We start from the raw sequence: 23,237 nt of genomic DNA, 5'->3' as shown, positions 1-23,237 counted from the left end.
TTATTAATTAATTAAAAAATAAAAAAATAATAAATGTATCAGCATGAATTCATGAATTTTTATTTATTCAACTGTCACAATTAAATATAGTCATTATTTCTGAAGCTCAAATTATCCCAAATTTGGCTAGTGAGAGCCTCTTGAAATGAGCTCCTTATTGCCTTGTTGTACCCCATTATTCTTTGAGCATTTCTTTTCTCTTTAGTACAACATGATGTTCCAAGCTTGCTGTATACTTCCCTGCCCAATACCTGAGAGCATACATGTTTCCAAAAAGGTCTGAATCTTTTTTTTAATGTTTATTTATTTTTGAGAGAGAGAGAGAGAGAGAGATAGGGCATGAGTGGGGGAGGGGCAGAGAGAGAGGGAGACACAGAATCTAAAACAGGCTCCAGGTTCTGAGCTGTCAGCACGGAGCCAGACGCAGGGCTTGAACCCGTGAACCACGGGATTGTGACCTGAGTGGAGGTCAGACACTTAACCAACTGAGCCACCCAGACACCCGTGATTCTTTTTACCGGGAAATAGTGTTTAGAATCCAACTATTGTGCCCTTGGTACTAAATAGGAATATTTTAGAATAAGAACTTGATAATAGTGACCTTCTGATAGCTTTACATATATACACATTTTTAAAAATTTTTTTTAATGTTTGTTTATTTTTGAGAGAGACAGAAACAGAATACGAGTGGGTTGGGGCAGAGAGAGGGGGAGACACAGAATCTGAAGCAGGCTCCAGGCTCTGAGCTGTCAGCCCACAGCCCAACGCAGGACGTGAACTCAGAGCGGGAAGATCATGACCTGAGCTGAAGACAGATGCTCAACCGACTGAGCCACCCAGGCGCCCCATATATATATATGTATATTTTTTAATGTATCACCGGGGCACCTGGGTGGCTCAGTCAGTGGAGCATCCAACAGGATTTTGGCTCAGGTCATGGGATCGAGCCCAGGGCTCGAGCTCTGGGCTGTGCGCTCAGTGGGGAGCCTGCTTAAGATTCTTTCTCTCTTTCCATTTGCCCCACTCTCCCCACCGAGCTCTCCTCTCTCTCTCACAATAATAAATAAATAGATAGATAGATAGATAGATAGATAGATAGATAGATAGATAGATAGATAATCAGCATGGATTCCTGAATTGTTATTTATTCAATTTGTCATAATTAATTCTAGGCATTGTCTTTGAAACTCAAAGTATCCCAAATTTGGCTAGTTGAGAGCCTCTTGAAACTAGCTGCTGATTGCTTTGTTATACCCCATCATTCTTTGAGCATTTCTTAAGACAACATGATGTTCCAGGCTCGCTGGGTATTTCCCTGCCCAACGCCTGTAAGCATACGCCTTTCCAAAGGGGTCTGATTCCTTTTACTGGGAAATAGTGTTTAGAACCCAAGAATTGTACCATGCTGTGAAGAGAATTATGCTGAAATAGAAATGTTCAACACTGTGGAAACGTCTTTAAATGTCTTTTTGCTTGTCAGAAGACTGAAATAGAGTGAAATTTAAAATTCATTTGCTCCTATTGGATCTTACAATTCAAGTTTAATAACACAGGGTTAAAAACTTTCTAGTACATTTTCTGTCTCTTCTCTTTACTCACATATTCTTATATTTCAATATTTGCAAAAATAATATAAAAAGTTTAATGCAAACATTACTACTACCAGGTAACCTACTGAATGAAGGTTACAATGTCTTGGCATTGATTTTGTCCCGGGATGTTCAACTCTGAATGTAAGTACTCTCTTCCAAAATGACTTCAAATAATCCTGAAGGTTTCTGAACCTTCTGGTTCACTTCCAAACTTAATACAGTTTTACATTTATTTGCATTCATATTTTAATTTTAAATCATGCTTCTTCCTCTATTAAGCTAAACTTTTTAGATATGAAAAACAGCTACATGTTTCAAAAGTCAAAGTCACATGACAAGGCTCTCTGAAGAGTAAGCTTTTTCCATCATTTATCTGTTCCTCATTTAATAAAGTTATATTTTTATTAGTTTCTGTCATCCTCCCAGTGTTTATTAATCTCCTTTTTTCAATATATAGAAGGGAGGTGATTTTACACATTTATCTGTACCTTGCTGTTTTCGTATTTATTATTCTAATCTTCTCTTGACTAGCCTTCCTCAGCTCCCTGCACAGAGGCTGCCTCAGTAGCTGTGCTGCGGTAGACACTGGTCAACAGCACGGTCTGGATCAAGCGTCCCCACATGTGGCTGCGTTGGGAGCCAGAAGGGAAAAGGCTGTCTGGCACTGCCCTCCTCCGGGCTCGTCTGACGTTGGCCTTGTCGCTGGGGTGCTTGAGAATAAAGGCCTCCTAGGTCAGAAGGGTAGGAGGAGCCCAAGTTGCGCCTGGCCCCAGGCCACGTTAGGGGCCCTTGTAAGAATCCTGGTGGCGGGCAGACACTGGGAGACCTAATCTTTGGACGCCCAGTGTGAAATCCTCCTTTGTGTAACTGTGTCAGCGAACGAGCAATTAGTATTTATTTCCTGGTGGATGGACACTCTGCCCTTAACCGTTCCCATGCGCAAAAATTAACCTAGTAGGAGCCAAGACCCCAGGTCTTTAAATCCATGCCTCCAGGGCACACAGCAGTCCCTTTCAGGGAAACCCAAAACTTCACACCTGTCAGAGTTTTGAAAGATATGACTGGAAATTCGCAAAACACTGTGTAGCACATCACACTCATTACCTCAATCGTTTCTCATGGAAACCCTATGACATAGGTACTCCATGCACATCTTTCAGAGAATTCAAGGGTTTTAGAAAGAATAAGTCGTTGGCTCAGGATCACATTGCTAGGGAGAAGCCAAGCCATAACCTGACCCTAATCTGGCTCACAGATTTTTTTTTTTCTATTAAACAACGTGAATAATTTAATTAGTTTTGGAAAACCCTCCCCTCCCCATATAACACCTGACCCAAAATGCAATAACGCTTTGCAAAAGTTACCTACAGGTGGTCAAAAATATTTTAAAACAGATTGGAAGATTGTTTGTAGTGTTTTTACTCATAACAGGAGGCGCAAACCTTGGACGAGGGCGGGTTCCCCGTATTGCTATCACCCCATGTAAATTTAAAACAAAAGAGAAAATTCGGAGACTTCCTAGCGTGCAATTAAATGCAAAGACAAACAAAGCCCTTAAGAAAACCATTCGAGAGGGCTACAAAACGAATAAAACACAACGGTCACGTACTTCTGTGGGGCTGAATTAAACTGAAGGGAAGTCAAGACGCCCTAACGCCTACTGAGCGGCAATAGACAGAGGCACCTTAGCCACCGCGGGACCCCTGCCGGCGTGCAGGAGCCAACCAGTCGCGCAGGCGCAGGGCCGGAGCGGGAATCCGCCCCGCCTTCCCCGGGCCCCGCCCTCCCTGCTTCAGTTCCGGGTCCTGTCAGTAGGGGCGGCCGCGGTCTCGGCAGCGGCGAAAGCCGCGAAGCTGCGCGGCCAGGGTTTCCAGCCCGGCCTCTTTCCTGGCCGGGCCCCAGCATGGCTGCCCCCAGGGCTGCGGGTCGGGACGGTGCCGCGTTGTCGCGTTCCTGACGGCCCCTGGCGTCTGTGCTCTCCTTCTCTTCCCCAGGCCACTCCAGCAGACATGTTTGCCAAGGCCTTTCGGGTCAAGTCCAACACGGCCATCAAGGGGTCGGACAGGTGAGGGAGAGAAGGGCCCTGTTCCGCCCACCAGGACACCCAGCCATTTCTCCATCCCGGCTGGCCCACAGCCCTTTTGGACTAGCTCAGCCGACCCGGGGTGGAGGCCGAGGGGTCCAGCGGGGGAAGGGACCCCAGGGGACCAGGCTGGAATAGACATGTTTTGAGGGTGAAGAGGGAGAGGAGGCCTGATTTATCTCCCAGGCTATCTTTTGGATATTGTCGTTCGTTTAAAGGAAAACGTAATTCAATCAGCGCTTACTGACTGCGATCTATAGAAGGTATTGCGGAGGGCGCCAAAAAAGAAAGAAAGGCAAGAAGGAAGGAAGACAGACAGACAGGGTGCCACTCTCCTACGAGCTTAAGTCCCTGAGGAGAAATCAGATGGGGAACCGGGAACTACAACGATGGGAGGAACAGTGTCTAGTGATTACTTCTGGCAGGAGAGACAGACAGACAGATGGAGGGAGAGGTGAGGGAGAATTACGGGACATGTTTTGAGGAGACCTGTATCTGTTCAGACAGTGTCGCAAACGCAGATAGCACGTTGCGAATTTTGGACCCCGTGTTCTCTAGTTGTCACTCTTGGTGCCCTGGTATCGCTTTTTAACCATCTGGGACAGGTTTGCCAAGCATATAGAGAAGGGAGTGGGTGCGAGGGCTAGGCATAGAGGCAGGAAGGCAGGGCTGAATTTCCAGTCAGGCTAACTTGGTTACTGCAGTTTCCCTCTTTCTTCGTAAAATGGAAAGTCTTGCCCCCAAGAATATGTGACAATAGAGGAGACATGGGATGTGAAAGAGAATAGGATGTTTTGGAAGAGTGTACGAGAGTAGGGCATCATAAAGCAGTTTTTCCTTGGCCCTTTGATTTGATAGTAAGTCCTCCCGAATCCTTTGCATTCCAGGCACGATTCATACCACTCATTGGTTTGCTTTCTGCAGGAGAAAGCTTCGGGCTGATGTGATGGCTGCTTTCCCCACTCTAGGAACAGATCAGGTCTCTGTGTTGGTACCTGGAAAGGAGGAGCTCAACATTGTGAAACTATGCTCACAGAGGGGATGCAGTGACTGTGTACGTGAGCGGTGGTAACCCCATCCTGTTCGAAGTGGAGAAAAATCTGTATGGCAACAGGATGGACATGGCCATTACTGTAATCCTTGCCTGGCATCCGTTTCTCCTTATTTCTTTTTTTTTTTTTTTTTTTTTTTAATTTTTTTTTTCAACGTTTTTTATTTATTTTTGGGACAGAGAGAGACAGAGCATGAACGGGGGAGGGGCAGAGAGAGAGGGAGACACAGAATCGGAAACAGGCTCCAGGCTCCGAGCCATCAGCCCAGAGCCTGACGCGGGGCTCGAACTCACGGACTGCGAGATCGTGACCTGGCTGAAGTCGGACGCTTAACCGACTGCGCCACCCAGGCGCCCCTCTCCTTATTTCTTTCATTCACCTGTCTTACTCAAAACAGTAAGTGCCAAATCTCCCAGTACCATCCCTAAGAATCGTTTCGGGCCCAGTGTCCCTACAATTGGGTCTTTCAAGGTCGAAACTTACTGCCATAGGAGGGAGAATGAAAGGGCCAATACAGAAAGAGCGTGGTTGCCACGAGATATTCTGAGATGAAGGAATAGTAGTTCCTAGTGGGTTAACTAGGGATGGAGCAGGGGTCTCGAAAAGGGTGGCATTTCAGAACATGTGAGAAATACGTCTTAAAAGGATGACTAGCAGGATTTTCTTTAGAGACTGAAAAGATCCTGTGATAGGAAAGAAGCTGGGTTAATGAAACCACGTACCCAGCTGTCTTAGTGATGTACTCCCATCGAGATACCCCCCAGGGATTCTTCCTTCGGCTCTGTCTGGCTCTCAGGATCCTTTGGTTTCTCTCCTTGTGACAGATCTCAGACATCTAGGGTCCTTTTGTCTCTAGCTGCTGACACCTGCTTTGTCACTGGGGCTTTTCTTGCCCTAAGCTGGGCTACAGCAGAGTAGGGCGGTCTCCTTGGGCCGCTGCTGCCCCCACCCCACTTTGCTGCTGTACGGACACGGGCGCTTTTTGATCTAAGGGTTTTTACCACTAATCACTATGAAAACAGAGGGAATACAAATAATAAACATGCAGAAATTTCCAAATTGTTTACAGGCTGGTGCCCTGTTCTTAGTCTACTTGTTTCTGAGGTCACAAATGGAATCCTCCTTGGGTCTTTGTCCCCGCTTTTACCTGCTGTGCGCATTTCTGCAGCTACAATCAGGTGGAATGATGGGGCCTCCCAGTCTCAGGTGACATCCAGGTTTTTAAGAATCTGCCTTAGAATGAAACCCCTTGAAACCAGCGCTACGGTGTATGTTAACTAACATGAATTTAAATAAATAAGTTTAAATTAAAAACAAAACAAACCAGAATGAACCCTCTTTGGGCCTCACAGCCTCTTCTCTAGCTTTGAGCTGAGTTCCTTTACTGTCCCTGAATTAAAGTGGCCTTCGCGTTTGGCTTTGCCAGTGCCCCAGGGGATTGACTTTTTGGCAATAAATCTGTGTCTCTTTTTGGGCAGTGTATGCCTTGTGGTCCTATCCTGACCTTCTCCCAGCTTTCACGACGTGGCCTCCGGTGCTTGAAAAACTGATGGGGGGAGCAGGTAAGAAGATTTCCCTATATTCTGGCTATCGACTGAAACCCGCTTAGGAAGGACCGACTGCTCCAATAAATGTACCCACTTCCTGGGTTCATATGGTTGAAAAATGGAATTTTTCCCCCGTTTGCATTTCATCTCTCTCTTGACTGCTTCCGTGAGGTCCCTGGGCCTCTACGACGCTGTTGAAAGGCTTCAATCAGCTTTGTACTTTGTACTTCAATGAGAAAACAGTTTGTGAACTGCCATATGCTGTCCTTTAAGTCAGTAAGCTAAATTTAGGAAACCAGAATAAGATAGGTCATGGAACTGGCCTTGGTGCTTCAGTTGGACCACTAGCCCCCCTAGGAAAATGGTGTGATACTCGGGTTGCCATCTTTTAATTTTCATTATGAATAACCTTGCTGATACCTGATAAAGGTTTGTAGGTTGAGTGAATGAATAAATGATGAAGTAGAACTTGGAATTGTTTAGAGGCAGAATACAGGTTGTGATGCTTTTGTTTTGTTTGCTGCAGATTTGATGCTGCCAGGACTCGTGGTGCCCCCTGCTGGTCTGCCTCAGGTACAGAAGGGTGACCTCTGTGCCATTGCCTTGCTGGGGAACAGGTACTGTGTCAGTCCGCTGTGCCTTTGGGGGAAAAGCTTGGGTAAAACTGGGGAAAGATTTGAGAAATGACAGCTTCCAATGCATATGGATAAAGGATTACACGAGAAAAAAACAAACAGGTTTTTCTGGAGTGGGCCACTGGGGGCTTGGCAGTGAGCCTGTGGAGGTGTCTTTATATCTGGGCCAAGTGTATTTGCTGCTGCTGATTTTTTTTTTTTTTTCTAGTAATTTTACATTTACGGAAGAGTTGCAAAGATAGTGTAGAGTTCTTATCCAGCTTCCTGTAACAATAACGTTTTTTATAACCAGAGTACAGGTATCAAAAGCAAGGAATTAACATTGGCACAGTCCTATGAATACAATTGTAGACTTTCTTCATATTCCCCCAGTTTTTCCATGAAATGTCTTTCCATACCACTTTGCATGTAAATGTTGTCTTAGAGTCTGGTCTGTGACATTTTCTTGGTCTTTCTTGGTCTTTCATTGCCTTAACACCTTTTTCTTCATCATCTACATCATCATCCTCTCTTTTAATTCTGTTTTTCATTATTTATTTTTGAAAAGGAGAGGATGTCAGTGGGCAGAGGCAGAGAGAGAGCGAGAGAGAGAATCCCCCAGCATGGGACTCAATCCATGTGCCCCGGGATCATGACCTGAGCTGTAACCAAGAGTCAGACGCTTAAGTGACTGAGCCACTCAGATGCTCCTAAGTTATTTTGATAGTTTTCTTGAGATATATTTTACATACTACAAAATCCACTAACTCCAAAGGTACATTTCGGTGATTTGTAGTGTATTTTTACAGAGTTGTTCAGCCTTTAAACATAAATTAGGAAGTATTCATAGGAACAGTTCCGAGAAATCCAAAGCCCCCTCACCTCACAAACCTTTTCTCCTAGAAGTAACCGTAGCATTTGATGCATACATCCTCGTCAGCCTTCTTGAATACACGTATATGTGTGCTTATGAAAACGTACAGTTTTGTTGTGTATGGTTAAAAATACAACCAAATGGAATTATGCTTTATCTATATTGTTTTTTCACTTAAGATCGTGGGGACATTTTCCAGGTCAGCAAGCTCAGGGACGCTGAGCCTTCTTCCCTGCTGTGTGGTGATGGAAGAGGTCCTCTCCGAGTGGACCTTGTGGTCACCTCCAGTGTGTCTTCATCACAAACAATATCTTTTTTTTTTCTTAATGTAATTTGTTGTCAAATTGGCTAACATACAGTGTGTACCGTGTGCTCTTGGTTTTGGGGGTAGATTCCCATCGTTGATTGCTTACATACAATACCCAGTGCTCATGCCAACAGTTGCCCTCCTCAATGCCCATCACCCATTTTCCCCTTTCCCCAGCCCCCTCCCATCAACCCTCCATTTGATCTCTGTATTTAAGAGTCTCTAATGGTTTGCCTCCCTCACTCTTTGTAACTATTTTTCCCCTTCCTTCCCCAATGGTCTTCTGTTAAGTTTCTCAAGTTCCACACTAGTGAATATATGTATATATATAGTGAATATATGAATAGTGAATATATATATATATATATATATATATAAAATATATTATATATATTATATATATTATATATATATATATATTCTTCTTATCCATTCATCAGCTGGTGTACATTTAAGCTCTTTCCATGATTTGGGTATGTTGAAAGCTCTGTTGTAAACATTGGGGTCCACATAACCCTATGAATCAGCACTCCTGTATCCTTTGGATAAATTCCTAGTAGCGCTATTGCTGGGTTGTAGGGTTGTTCTATTTTTAATGTTTTGAGGAACCTCCACATTATTTTCCAGAGTGGCTGCACCGCTTGGCATTCCCACCAGCAGTGCAAGAGGGTTCCCATTTCTCCATATCCTCGCCAGCATCTGTTGTTTCCTGAGTTGTTAATTTTAGCCACGCTGATGGGTGTGAGTTTGTATTTTGATTTGTATTTCCCTGATGATGAGTGGTGGTGAGCATCTTTTCATGTGTCTGTTGGCTATCTGGATGTCTTCTTTGGGAAAAGTGTCTATTCATGTTTGCTGCCCATTTCTTCACTGGATTATTTGTTTTTTAGGTGTTGAGTTTGGTAAGTTCTTTATAGATTTTGGATACTAATCCTTTATTCAATATGTCATTTGCAGATATCTTCTCCCATTCCATTGGTTGCCTTTTCATTTTGTGGATCGTTTCCTTTGCAGTGCAGAAGGTGTTTATCTTGATGAGGTCCCCGTAGTTCATTTTTGCTTTTAATTCCATTGCCTTTGGAGATGTGTTGAGCAAGAAATTGCTGCGACTGAGATCAAAGAGGTTGTTGGCTGCTTTCTCCTCTAAGGTTTTGATGGTTTCCTGTCTCACATTTAGGTCTTTCACCCATTTTGAGTTTATTTTTGTGTATGATGTAACCAAGTGGTCCAGTTTCATTCTTCTACGTGTTGCTATCCAGTTCTTGCAGCACCATTTGCTAAAGAGACTTTTTTCCATTGAATATTCTCTCCTGCTTTGCCAAAGATTAGTTGGCCATACACTTGTGGGTCTTATTCTGGGTTCTGTATTACATTTGTCTATGTATCTGTTTTTGTGCCGATACCTGGTCTTGATGATTACAGCTTTGCAGTAGAGGCTAAAGTTTGGGGTTGTAATGACTCCCACTTTGGTTTTCTTTTTCAATATTACTTGGGCTGTTCAGGGTCTTTTGTGGTTCCATACAAATTTGCTCTGAGAAGAATGCCGGTGCAATTTTGATTGGGATGGCATTGAATGTGTAGATTGCTTTGGGTAGTGTTGACATTTTAACAATATTTATTCCTCTAATCCGTGAGGATGGAATGTTTTTCCATTTCTTTGTGTCTCGTTCAATTTCCTTCATAAGTTTACTATAGTTTTCAACATACAGGTCTTTTACATCTTTGATTAGGTTTATTCCTAGGTATTTTATGGTTCTTGGTGCAATTGTAAATGGGATGAATTTCTTGATTTCTCTTTCTGTTGATTCATTATTGGTGTATAGAAATGCAACTGATTTCTGTGTATTGATTTTGTACCCTGTGACTTTGCTGCCTTTATGTATCAGTTTTAGCAGCCTTTTGGTGGAGTCTTTCGGGTTTTCCATATAGAGTATCATGTCCTCTGTAAAAAGTGAAAGTTTCCCTCTTCTTTGCCAGTTTTGATGCCTTTTATTTCATTTTGTTGTCTGATTGCTGAAGCTAGGACTTCCACAACTGTGTTAAACAATAGTGGTGAGAGTGGACATCCCTGTCGTGTTCCTAATCTTTGGGCTGGTGGGGGGGATGGAGGAGATCTCCATCCACCCCGCCCCCCCCCTGCCCCGCCCTCTGGTAACCAACAGGTTTTTCTCTATAGTTAAGTGTCTGTTTTTTTCTTTTTCTTTTTCCCACTATGTTTTGTTTCTTAAATTCCACATATGAGGGAAATCATATGATATTTTTCTTTCTGTGACTGATTTATGTCACTTAGCAATTATACTCTCTAGCACTATCCATGTCATTGCAAATGGCAAGATTTCATTCTTTATTTATGGCTGGGAAATATTCCATTGTGTGTGTGTGTGTGTGTGTGTGTGTGTGTGTATTATAAATATATATGTACGTCATACATGTATATGTATTCCATTATGTATATGTATATGTATACCGTATGTGAATGTATGTGTCTATGTTATATGTATGCCACCCTCTCTTTATTCATTTATCAGTCACTAGACATTTGGGCTATTTCCATAATTTGGCTGTTGTTGCTACTATAAACATTGGGGTGCATGTATCCGTTTGAATTAGTATTTTTATATCCTTTGGGTAGATACCTAGTAGTACAGTTGCTAGATTGTAGGGTAATTCTATTTTTAACTTTTTGAGAGACCTCCCTACTGTTTCCCAGAGTGGCTGCACCAGTTTGCATTCTCACCAACATTGCCAGAGGATTTCCCTCTCTCCACATCTTCACCAATACCTGTTGTTTTCTGTGTTGTTTATGTTAGCCAATCCGACAGGTGTGCGGTGATACGTCATTGTAGTTTTGAGTTGTACTTCCCTGATGTTGAGAGATGTCGAGCATCTTTTTATGTGTCTGTTAGCCATCTGGATGTGTTCTCCGGAAAAAGGCGTATTCATGTCTTCTGCCCGTTTCTTAACTGGATTATTTGTTGTTTGGGTGTTAAGTTTATATCTTGTTGTTGGGTGTTGAGTTCCTTATATGTTTTCAGTATTAATCTTATGAAATTTTAAAAGATTGGAATTATTGAGAGTACATCTCAGACCAAACAAAGTTAAGCAAGAAATCAGTTTAAAAGATAACTAGAAGAACCCCAAGTTACCAGAAATCGACACTTTAGAAGACAATCTTTTAAAAAATTAAAGCAGGACTTCTAGCTTTTGTGGTGTGATGAGCTTGGTGAACTCACTGAGCTTACTGAGGACATTAAGAAACAGACTCACACATTACCAGTTGCCTGATTTAAGACAAAAGTCAGAGTGAAGCAGTGTAGTAGGAAGGAGGTGATATTTTCAGTAAATATTGCCCGAACAGTTGGATAGCTGTATTTTAAAAATATGTCTGTCGCTCTTAGTACCAGATACCATACACAAAATCAAATGAGTTGTAAATGTGAAAGAGAAAACAATGCTTTTAGGGGAAAACATTATTGCATCCTAGGACTAGGCAAGGATGTCTTAAATACGACACGAAAGGTACTAATCCAAACGGGAAACAATTTTAAATTTAATTCAATATTAAAATTAAGAAAACCTCTTTAAGTTTATTTATTTATTTTGAGGGAGAGAGTGAGTGTACATGCACAGGCACGTGCCGGCGGAGGGGGGGGGGGGGCGGGAGGGGCAGAAGGGCAGAGAGGGGGAGAGAGAGAGAGGGAGAGAGAGAATCCCAAGCAGTCTTCACATTCATAGTGTGGAGCCTGATGGGGATTGAACTCAGGAACTGTGTGACATCATGACCTGAGCCAAAACCAAGACTCGGATACTTAACCAACTGAGCCACAGGTGCCCCAAGAAAATTATTTTTGGTTGTAAGCTCCAAACATTTTCTTTTTGTCCATTGCAATGATTGTATCCCGTGACATTAACAAGGACTGTCTCTGCTGTGGCTACAGCCATAGACATGCAAGGCGACTAGTGACCCAGAATTCTTTTCTGCTTACACGTGTCAGTGAATTCAGCCTAAATTTGTGGTTTGAACCCTCTGAAAACGTGTCCAGCTTCCAAAGCTGGCTACCAACTTCCAAAGCAGGCTTGAAGAATACGTTTGAAAAAATTACACCCAAGCATAACTATGAAAACCAAACATGTAACTGTTCAATTTAAAATGAAGAAATTCTGCTCAGTAAAAAACATGTAACACTGAGCAAATAGCCCATCGATGGAGAAAATATTTATAGTACATATGTCCAAGAATGTACAAAGAGTATAGAAAGAATTCCCACAATGAGGTAAGTAAAAGACAGATTACTCAGCAGAAAAGACTTGAATAGACAATTCACCCAAGAGGATATCTAAATGACCAGTTGCTACATGCGAGTTCTCCACTTCATTTGTCATCGGGAAAAGGCATATTAAAGCCACAAAGAAGTACTGCTCTGTGTTCACCAGAATGGCTAAAATCGCACAGATTGGAGACATCAAGTGTGTTGAGGATTTGGAGCAATGTATACACTGCTGATGGCACACCAGTTAGCAGAATCCTTTTGGAAAACTCTCTGATGTTACCTGGTACACGTAAACGTATTCACGCGTCGTGTCCTACCATTTCACTCCTCAGTATGTACTCATCAGGAATGACGACCTGTCTTTACCAAAACCTCATAATAGGCTCATAGCGGCACTACTTCTGTTAGCTGCAAACGAGAATCCACCCAGATGCCCAGTGGCAGGCACACAAATAAAATGAGATATGTTCAAAGAATTGAACATTACACGCCCTAAGAATTAATGATCCGCAATTAAACCCAACAGCGTGGTTGAATGACACACGGTTTTTCACGAAAGGCTCTGAATACTAAAGACTCAGGATCTGATCTCTCAGCTGCTGCAGAGTACCAGACAGGCAAATGGACTCCATGTTCCCAGAGATCCGGAGAGGGGTCACCCTGTGTGTGGTGAGAGGAGGGCGAGAGGGACTGACTGAAGGGACAACCGGGGCTTCCCTGAGACCTAGTGCTGCGCGGTTTCCTGAGCTCGGTGCTGCTGCAGAGGCGTCTTCACCTTCTCGAGATTCAGCAGACCCTTTGCTTCCCTTCTCTTCATGCTTATCGTATTTCAACATAGAGTTTTAGCAATCCAGCATTCCAGTTTCTTGAGTTTTGAATTGTTAAACTCATTTGTGTCCAATGAGAGTGATCCTGTTGTTTCACACACGTATGTGACACGTCCTTAAAAGAGTAAGTGCATGGCAAAAACAGACACATAGACCAGTGGAATAGAATAGAAACCCCAGAGTTAGACCCACAAACATATGGCCAACTCATCTTTGACAAAGCAGGAAAGAACATCCAATGGAAAAAAGACAGTCTCTTCAACAAATGGTGCTGGGAGAACTGGACAGCAACATGCAGAAGGTTGAAACTAGACCACTTTCTCACACCATTCACAAAAATAAACTCAAAATGGATAAAGGACCTGAATGTGAGACAGGAAACCATCAAAACCCTAGAGGAGAAAGCAGGAAAAGACCTCTCTGACCTCAGCCATAGCAATCTCTTACTCGACACATCCCCAAAGGCAAGGGAATTAAAAGCAAAAATGAATTACTGGGACCTTATGAAGATAAAAAGCTTCTCAACAGCAAAGTTGTTTCAACCAACAAAACTAAAAGGCAACCAGTGGAATGGGAAAAGATATTTGCAAATGACATATCGGACAAAGGGCTAGTATCCAAAATCTATAAAGAGCTCACCAAACTCCACACCCGAAAAACAAATAGCCCAGTGAAGAAATGGGCAGAAAACATGAATAGACACTTCTCTAAAGAAGACATCCGGATGGCCAACAGGCACATGAAAAGATGCTCAACGTCACTCCTCATCAGGGAAATACAAATCTAAACCACACTCAGATATCACCTCACGCCAGTCGGAGTGGCCAAAATGAACAAATCAGGAGACTATAGATGCTGGCGAGGATGTGGAGAAACGGGAACCCTCTTGCACTGTTGGTGGGAATGCAAATTGGTGCAGCCGCTCTGGAAAGCAGTGTGGAGGTTCCTCAAAAAATTAAAAATAGACCTACCCTATGACCCAGCAATAGCACTGCTAGGAATTTACCCAAGGGATACAGGAGTACTGATGCATAGGGGCACTTGTACCCCAATGTTTATAGCAGCACTCTCAACAATAGCCAAATTATGGAAAGAGCCTAAATGTCCATCAACTGATGAATGGATAAAGAAATTGTGGTTTATATACACAATGGAGTACTACATGGCAATGAGAAAGAACGAAATATGGCCCTTTGTAGCAACGTGGATGGAACTGGAGAGTGTGATGCTAAGTGAAATAAGCCATACAGAGAAAGACAGATACCATATGTTTTCACTCTTATGTGGATCCTGAGAAACTTAACAGAAACCCATGGAGGACGGGAAGGAAAAAAAAAAAAAAAGAGGTTAGAGTGGGAGAGAGCCAAAGCATAGGAGACTGTTAAAAACTGAGAACAAACTGAGGGTTGATGGGGGGTGGGAGGGAGGGAAGGGTGGGTGATGGGTATTGAGGAGGCACCTTTTGGGATGAGCACTGGGTGTTGTATGGAAACCAATTTTACAATAAATTTCATATATTGAAAAAAAATAAAGATAAATAAACTAAAAAAAAAAAAAAAAAAAAAAGAATAAGCGCATGGTTTGCGGGAAAAGCAGGTCCCAAATATCAACCAGCACTGCGCTCTTGGCAAAGTTCACTCATGTTGTCTGGGTCTTGTTTGTGAAAGCGTTGCCTAACGTCAAGCTCTGTAAATGATTTCTTTTAAAATTTTTTTAATGTTTATTTATATTTATGGGGGGAGGGCAGAGAAAGAGGGAGACTGAACCTGCAGCAGGCTCCAGGCTCTGAGCTGTCAGCACAAAGCCTGACTTAGGCTCGAACCCACGAGCTGGGAGATCATGACCTGAACTGAAGTTGGATGCTTAACCGAATGTGCCACCCAGACACCCCTGTAAATGATTTTTAAAGGTGCTTTTATTGTTTTATCTTTTGAAGTTTACACACAATAGATCTGAATGGGTTTGAATAATTAGAGAGTTAATGAAATCCGAAGTTTATCACCTGTTACTGCCTTGCACATTCCAAGAATCTGAACATGTTCCAACTTAGAACAGCCTGGGTTTATAAAAACAAAAGTGGGTCACAGCGTTAACATTCAGTGGGAGTGCAGTGGGAGTCTGATTCCAACCCTGGCATTGCTGGGGCTTGTGATTGATTTTTTTTTCTTTTACTTTACAAAAGTTTCTGATGGGCGGAGCATCTAGTAATCCCTTTCATTCCCAAACTGTGTTTCAACTTCCTTTTGGAGCAAGTGCTTTGCTGCTCTAATCACAGCTTTTAGCAGAAGAGCAGCTGACATAGTGTGAGCAGTGTCGGCTATTAAATGTGCCCCTAAAGGATCCTCAAAATGAGATTTTCAGCACAGGTTGTTTGGCTTATGTGGTGGACTGTTTGTGTTGCAGAAGGTAAGAGTGAAAAAAAGAAAGCCTTTTCTGTGTTATAAAACATTTTCTGTTCTGCTTTTCACAGTGGTAATAGGAATTTGGTGTAGATTGTGATTTAATTACTGTTCTGTAGCTTAGTGTGTGAGTGGCTTTTGACATTGTTAAGTTTCAAAAAATAGAAGCAGCTTATTTAGATGATGTGATTATTCGTCATAATTTTATTTAATGTAAAAATTCAAAACAAGTTTTAATATTTTGAATGCTGTAATATAAGCATTTCCCTTGTAATTATCATAAAACATAATTTACTCTTTTTGCTTAGAATTTTTACCCAAATGCTTTCTGTGAAAGTATTAAGAAGCATATGAACATATATAGAACCAGAACAGAAATTAGACAATAGAAACCTTCAAATCATCTAATGACTAGATTTATCTCAGATATAGATGTTAACTCTTTCTAAAGAAGAATCCCTTTAGCATTTACAACTGTTACTGTCACGGCCTTAAAAGTCTGATAGACAAGCAAGCATTACTTGTACCTTTGGCATGAATATATCATATAAATTTGAAAAAAATGAATATGCAATGTTTATAACATCCAAATATTCTCATGGGTGTTTGCCTGTGGTTGTATTTGAGGTATATTCTAGAAGACCAGTCTAAAGACTATTCTTAAGAGAATAGTGAATATGAATGTAGAAGTTTTTATTTTCTGGCATTAGTAAGGCGATTTCTAGACATATAATTACATTTAATTCGAACACTACTTCTCAATAGATTAAAAAGTTTCTTTGTATGGAATTTGGTTTCTAGTTCATGATAGGAAACTGTGTGATACTATTTGATTTACTTTTTTTGAATGACATTTTTAAAACAAATGAGTTACCTATCATTCATAAATTTCCAAAACATTTCACTAAGTCAACAAGTTTTTTTGAATGCTTGCTTCCTGTCAGCCTCTAAGCATTGAAATATACCAACAAATAACACTAAAGCTCTGTCATTGATGGTCTTTCAATTTAGAAAATGAAGGCAGGTATCTCTCTTTAATTATATTCCTCAGTTATTTTTTTAAGGTTTATTCAAATATGCTTAATTTTTTTTTTTTTCTGAGACACGGAGCGTTTTTAGTTTCACAGTCTGATATGCTATTGCTTGATTTTTAGTTCAGAAACCTTATATCCAGCCACCTTTTAAACTAGCTATACAATCGTATTTACTGCATATGTAAATATTGCAGTGTGTATTCAAATGTAAAATATTATTGTATTGGCAAAGAGTTCCAGAACACTCTTAATGCTACAAACCATTACAAACATCTTTTTCTGTACACGAGTGTTTCTGTCTTTTCTTTAGCAGGAGTATGTTCAGTGTCTCAATATTTACATACTGTTTGCCTAGGCTTTATGTGGACATCATTTGTCATGTAAGGAAGATTTGTTTTCTTTCCAGCTCATGTTTAAAACTCAAGAATTGATGCCTAGTTTAATTAAACTGTTTCAGTGATTACAAAGCGGAATTTGAAACTTTAAAATCGGGTGTTATAAAGCATGTATTACAAATTAAGTAATACTGATGTAAACTCCTTACTTACATAATTGATTCCAGCCGACTCATTTCACCTGTATTTTCTATTTCATCAAAACGTGTTTAAATGTGGCATCCATTTCTGCTGGTGAATTGGGCATTAGCACTCTGCACGCTATCGTGAGACTGACTGTAAATCTGGCTAAGTCCTAATAGAGAAACTGTAACATTACTATTTAAAGTATTTAAAGCAATACTTTAGCCTCATGATTTTCCCAAAAGCGCACATGATGCACAAGTGAGTAGAAAAAAAATCACATGAATTTTCAGCAGATGTAGAACTGTGATTTATTCCTTGTTTGCCAAAAAGTTCTAAAACTGGTTTGAAATGCCAATTCCATCAGTCTACCATACCTAACAGAAATTTCACTCAACAAAGTAACCTTACTCATTAAAAATATCCATATATCCTTCAATAGTTGCCTCTGGTTTTATTTCCCATGTAGAAATAAATATGAAATGGTAAATTGAGATATTGAGAAATACCAAATTGAATAGTGAATGGTAAATTGAGGAATTGAGAAGACAGTTTGGAACACCAGCACAATCTGCTTTACTCAACCGGTCTTAATGTTTTAGTATTTCATAAATTGCCTCTGTCCTGTTCAGAGTGAACATTCCTCAGAAAATCCTCCTCACTCTAAAGAGGAATGATAGCCCATAGGAAGAATTTATTGGCCCAAGTTTCATGGAGACCAGTTAGTACCTTTTCGATGCAATAGGCTCTCTGCTTTGCCATTGCCAGGCGTGTAGAAACATTAGTTGTTTTCCTTGTAAAACATCGCAGTTGGACGAATCACCACAGGCTGCTAAGAACTGGTCATATTCACAGGACAAAGTTTAGAATTACAGTCCCTCAATCTTACCACATAGTAGTTTCTGTTTCCCGGAATATATTATGACCAGCTTTTCATGTAGACCGTTTAGTCTTCGGGTCTACAAAGAGTATAATCTTTGAAATTAGCCACAGCCCAGAAATTCCTGGCTGAGAAATGTGAATAAATTAAAAACCTCCTAAACCTACTAAAATTTTGTTTGGAGAGATGTGGGTGTTACCTAATCCTGGAGGTTTCAAGGGCCAAAAATAATCTTTCAGGACCTAAAATATAGATCAAAGCTAGAGAGGTTCTCTTCTATCAGAAAACAAAGTAAAACAATTTTTTGTATATTGTTTCAAGTACAAGATGGTTTCCAATTTTAGAGTTAACCCTCAAATGGAAAAAATAATTGACGTTATCAATCGTAAGAATTACTTATAAATTAATTAAAAGTACTATTTTATAAAGATGTGTATGAATGTTATACATACTTATGTAATCCAGAAAACTTGAGGTAGTGGCGTTTAATCCCGAACCCTGTGTTTCAATGCCAATATGATAAATAGGAATTTGCCTTCTGCTGTCAAGAAAACTCCAGTTTTTAGAAATGGTTGTGTGATGTTTACCTATATGGTGTGATTTAAAGTTGTGCAGTGGTCACTTGCTTTCAGTATCCTCTCTTCTTTGAAATGTAGTAGGGGCACCTGGGTGACTCCTTAGGTTAGGCATCTGACTCTTGATTTTAGCTCAGTCATGATCTCACAGTTTGTGTCATTGAGCCCCACAGCAGGCTCTGTGCTGACAACTGGAAGCCTGCTTGGGATTCTCTCTCTCTCTCTCTCTCTCTCTCTCTCTCCCTCTCCCTCTCCCTCTCCCTCCCCCTCTCTCTCTCCCTCTCCCTCCCCCTCTCTCTCTCCCTCTCCCTCCCCCTCTCTCTCTCCCTCTCCCTCCCCCTCTCTCTCTCCCTCTCTCTCTCCCTCTCCCTCCCCCTCTCCCCCTCTCCTCCTCTGCAGTTTGCACTCTGTCTCTCAAAATAACTAAATGAACATTAAAAAAAATAAATTCTATAAAAAAAAAGAAAATGTTCTTTAAAAAAGAAAAAAAGACTGGGCGCCTGGGTGGCTCAGTGGGTTAAGTGGCCATCTTCAGCTCAGGTCATGATCTCGCGGTCCGTGAGTACGAGCCCCACGTCTGGCCCTGTGCTGACAGCTCAGAGCCCGGAGCCTGTTTCAGATTCTGTGTCTCCCTCTCTCTGACCTTCCCCCATTCATGCTCTGTCTTTCTCTGTCTCAAAAATAAATAAACGTTAAGAAAAAAATTAAAAAAGAAAAAAAGAAATGTATTGATTTTACTAGATTCAACAAACCTGAAATTTATGTGGAATACCAAACACTGAATAAATACTTTAGTAAAATCCAATAGTATTTACTGCAATTTACTGTGAATCATTATAAGCTGAAAAGTTCTCTATTACAATTTCAGTGAGGAAAGGTAGAAATGGATGATGAGGGTGAAGAAGGGGACTAAGGAACTTTGGAAGGTGAGGTGGCCCTGGGGAGGGGAGATCTGATGGGTGAAGCGTGACAGTGAGCGCCATGAGAAGGGTCAGAGCAGACGCCCCGGGAGTGTCACGAGAGGGAGAAGTGTGCCACAGCAAGCCTTGTTTATTTTTAATGTAGACATAATGGAGAATGTATATGCTACTTTTCTGCCTGCACATAATGTTAAACTACAACTCACTTATCAAGTTTTGTTGAAATTGTTCTTAGCTAAAAATAAGTATGTCCCCCAATGACACATAAATTCTCTTTTGGCCTTTGATTGCTAGGGCTACTGGCCAAGGCTACGTCGATCCACTTTTCTTTGCCCAATCCCTGATTGTTCTACAACCTTTGCACTTTCCTTTCTTCCCAATTATGCCTCCCCCTCACCCCAGACACCATTCCTACCTGCCCAGGATGTGAGTTTTTCCCAACCAGTCTATCCTGTGCTCACTAAACTGATGTGCACTTTACCCATATCTTAACAACTTTAACTAGTTTCAGAATATGGTGCATAAACAAGAGATGATATATTTGGGGTAAAATGTGCTACATTTTAGGGGGAAAAAATCACAAAAATAACAAACGGGTTAAATAGGTTTGACATAGCACTTCTTTGTGTTTGGACGTTTTAACTGAGAGAGCCAAGTTTCTCAAACCATGTTGACCAAAAATGTAATAGATAGGAAAGTGCTTATAGAATTGTTCCTTCAAAGGCTCCCCAAAGCCTTTTTGAACAAATTTAAAATGCTTCCTGACTTCAAAATTATGGCATACATTCAAAATTAAGACACGTAGACAAGAGGTACAATGGAGTTACAGATAGAGTTTCTTGGGTTCATGCAATAGAGCTTTGAGATCACTGCACATGTGTTCTCATGTCTTATCTTTTACATTGGTTACTGTCTACTTTGCTCTTCCCATGGGTTGCCTGCAATCTGCGGATATAATGGAAAGGTTCCAAAAGAGCTTCATATTTATCCATCCCTTCTTTCATTCATTTATTTGCCTATCAAATGGTCACTTTTTAAGTGCCTGCTAAGTGCCAGGCATTAGGACTAGCATTTACCAAAAGGCCATTTAGTGGGGAAAACAAAAGGAATGATTATTGTATTTCGTCAACATATTGTATTTTACTGTATAAAGCATTGTGATGGAGACAAGGAAAAGAGAGACTACAGAGTCATTTAGAGGAGGCAAGAAATCCAAGTTGGAATGAGAGTCTGGAGTGGGATCAGGTTGGGGAGTTTGTTTGTAAGAGGTGGAATGAAGAGAGCCAAATCTGTCAGGGTCACGATGGCATCTTGGGTAGGCTTTGAAGGTTGGATGGGAGTCATGGAAATAATGATGCCAGGGAGGAGGACATTCAAGACTGAGGAACATGGCTCCTGGGTGGCTCAATTGGTTAAGCATCGGACTCTTGATTCAGCTCAGGTCATGATCTCAGTCTTGACGTCGAGTCCCGTGTGGAGCTCCACCCTGGGAATGGACCCTGCTTGGGATTCTCTCAATCTCCCTCTCTCTCTCTCTGAATCTCTCTCTCTCTCTCTCTGTCTCCTTTTACTCCTGCCCCCTCCATAAAAAAAAAAAAAAAAAAAAAAAAAAGGACTGAGGAAACATCAGTTGTGTTTACAAAAGACTGATAGTAGATCTGTAAAAACGGAGGATTGAAATCATCCCCACCTTTCTAAATCTTCCATCAGTTACAATTCCACAAGTACTACAGGTGAAATTGGGTATAGTGTGTGTTGTTTTTCTTCTTTTCTTTTTTAGTCCTTATCCTCAGGATTGACATGATAATTATTCAGATGCAGAATCATTCCTGCTACAGTTTTTAAAGGTCCTTATTTTAATGTCTCCCTCCAACTAAGCTCCTTTTTTATAGCAACCAGTCAATATATACTAACAACTTATTTTAAGAAGCTACCATTTTGACTTGAACAATAATTGGCATTAGGTAGTAGCAATCCAAATACTACACATTTCAAGAAATTTGATTTCAGTGATATATTCAGGCTGTATCCTGATAGTAACTTGCTTCAATCCTAATTATGGCATACTTGTATTCTGCCCAATTTCTTATAGCTATGACCTGTTCTCCCATTTGCTTTCCATAATCCTGTAATTATCTTCATGGTCTTTACACTGTTAAAATTTCAAGAGGAAATTGCATAGTCATATTTAAGAAAATATTTAAGCATAAGTTTATTTTTTCAAATGCCTCAATAGTATAATATAATCTCTCTCTGCTTTTTCTAGAGTTTATATTTTTAAAAACTTCATTCCAACCGATAACTTTATTTATAGAGGTGTATATATTATTTGCCACATATCTTTAATTATCCTCATGTTATTTGTAAAATAATCTGAATATATCTTATTTTGAAAAACTAATTGGATCATATCATGTACATGTATATGTAACTAATATTCATATATACCAATGAGAAGATAGGAAAGAAATTTAACATAAAATATCTATTTTTGCTATTTCCATTTTGTCCATTCGATTTACTTTTTCGATGTTGATTTTTAGTTTGGCTTTAAAATCTGTTCTAATGCCTACTGAGTTTAGAATTAAGCTATTTAAAAAGTAGTATCTCCTATTCTTTTTTTCTCAAAATAATTTTAGAAAAATAGAGTAATTGTACAAAGAGACCAACCTTACTCTACCAAAGCAGTCTGGTACACATTTGATTGAGGTTTTCTTGATTAGGTTTAGAATGTCTTACAAATGAAAGGAAAATTCAGCAAAGAATTTTAATCACAAGAGTGACATGACCAATTTTGGAAAAAAAATCCTATGTAATCCCGTGGAGAATGGAGGCTTGCAGACTAGCTAGCAGACTGTGTCACAGTGGAGGTGGCAAATGGTCATAATCACAACTCAGATTTTGGAGATGGCACTGGAAAATGGGGCAATGGAGTAGGGGGTCGTGACACTGTTTTCGTACAGTCAAGAGATGCCATTCAAAGTTCATGGAAAAAGCACCATAATTTTAAGAGTTATTTGAAGTAAAAAGGGTAATCAATATGAGAATACTTATACTATAGTAAACATATATACATAGTAAAAATTGTGAGAAGCTGGTAGGAAGATTATGTGAAAGGTGTGTATAATGTCTTTCCCATCTGGTTGTTAAAAGCAATTAACCAAATTTGAAAATTCAAGAGCAGATGGTATAAATGTATTATTTTGAAACATAACCTGAGGAAAAGGCATTTGCCTCAGGCTAGCTAATGGGCTAGTGGTGTGTGTGTGTGTGTGTGTGTGTGTGTGTGAATTGATTACTTTAAATGTTTTGAAGATGGATTACTCTTGGCCGATTAGTTTAAAAAATAATTTAAATGAAATAAATTAATTGATAAAACTTTATTACCTTTACCTTGCGTTAGCTTAATAGGATAGGAACTGTGTTTATCAAAATATTAACATATTACTAAAAAATAGTTCTGTACTCACAATATTGCCATCTGTGTTTGAAAATTAACTTATTTTTCCAATAGCCAGAATGCCATGAAGTGGATTTGAATTTCTGAAATGAAAAACACACATATTAGCCTGCAATTAAGCATAAAATCTTCATCATGAACATTAAATTTAAAAACGAACAACAAAAAAAAATCTGGCTCTTTGGAAGAGGGGGGGAATCCAGAGAGGTGGTTTGTGTTGTTTTATGACAGGATGTTAGCACCATCTAGTGGAGAAACAGAATGTTTACCTAAATTCTAAAAAT

The 23,237-nt window shown here is 40.4% G+C and overlaps 2 protein-coding genes across 7 annotated transcripts in view; both read left to right on the top strand.

Moving 5' to 3' along the window:
* The first annotated feature begins 1,717 nt into the window (after positions 1-1,717).
* Positions 1,718-11,649, top strand: LOC131495559 (uncharacterized). The gene is made up of 7 exons (XM_058700561.1): positions 1,718-1,733; positions 2,124-2,333; positions 3,024-3,205; positions 3,408-3,657; positions 6,206-6,289; positions 6,801-6,891; positions 10,780-11,649. Exons 1-7 carry the CDS (start codon positions 1,718-1,720, stop codon positions 10,877-10,879), a joined length of 933 nt encoding a protein of 310 aa, XP_058556544.1. The 3' UTR covers positions 10,880-11,649.
* Positions 11,650-14,753: 3,104 nt separating this feature from the next.
* Positions 14,754-23,237, top strand: part of LOC131495384 (complement factor H-like) — a 97,612-nt gene continuing 89,128 nt past the window's right edge. For 2 of the 6 annotated variants that reach the window (XM_058700280.1, XM_058700277.1), the window contains exon 1: positions 14,963-15,573. In XM_058700280.1, coding sequence (XP_058556263.1) covers positions 15,516-15,573 — 58 coding nt within the window. In that variant the 5' untranslated portion in view covers positions 14,963-15,515. Of the gene's footprint in view, positions 15,574-23,237 lie in introns of all 6 variants that reach the window. The other 4 variants (XM_058700281.1, XM_058700282.1, XM_058700278.1 and 1 more) reach the window with 4 other exon arrangements.

Source organism: Neofelis nebulosa, chromosome 15 (genome assembly GCF_028018385.1).
Source record: "Neofelis nebulosa isolate mNeoNeb1 chromosome 15, mNeoNeb1.pri, whole genome shotgun sequence".
NCBI lineage: Eukaryota > Metazoa > Chordata > Mammalia > Carnivora > Felidae > Neofelis > Neofelis nebulosa.
The sequence above is the reverse complement of the archived record's forward strand: the minus strand, read 5'-3'. Positions and strand labels throughout refer to the sequence as shown.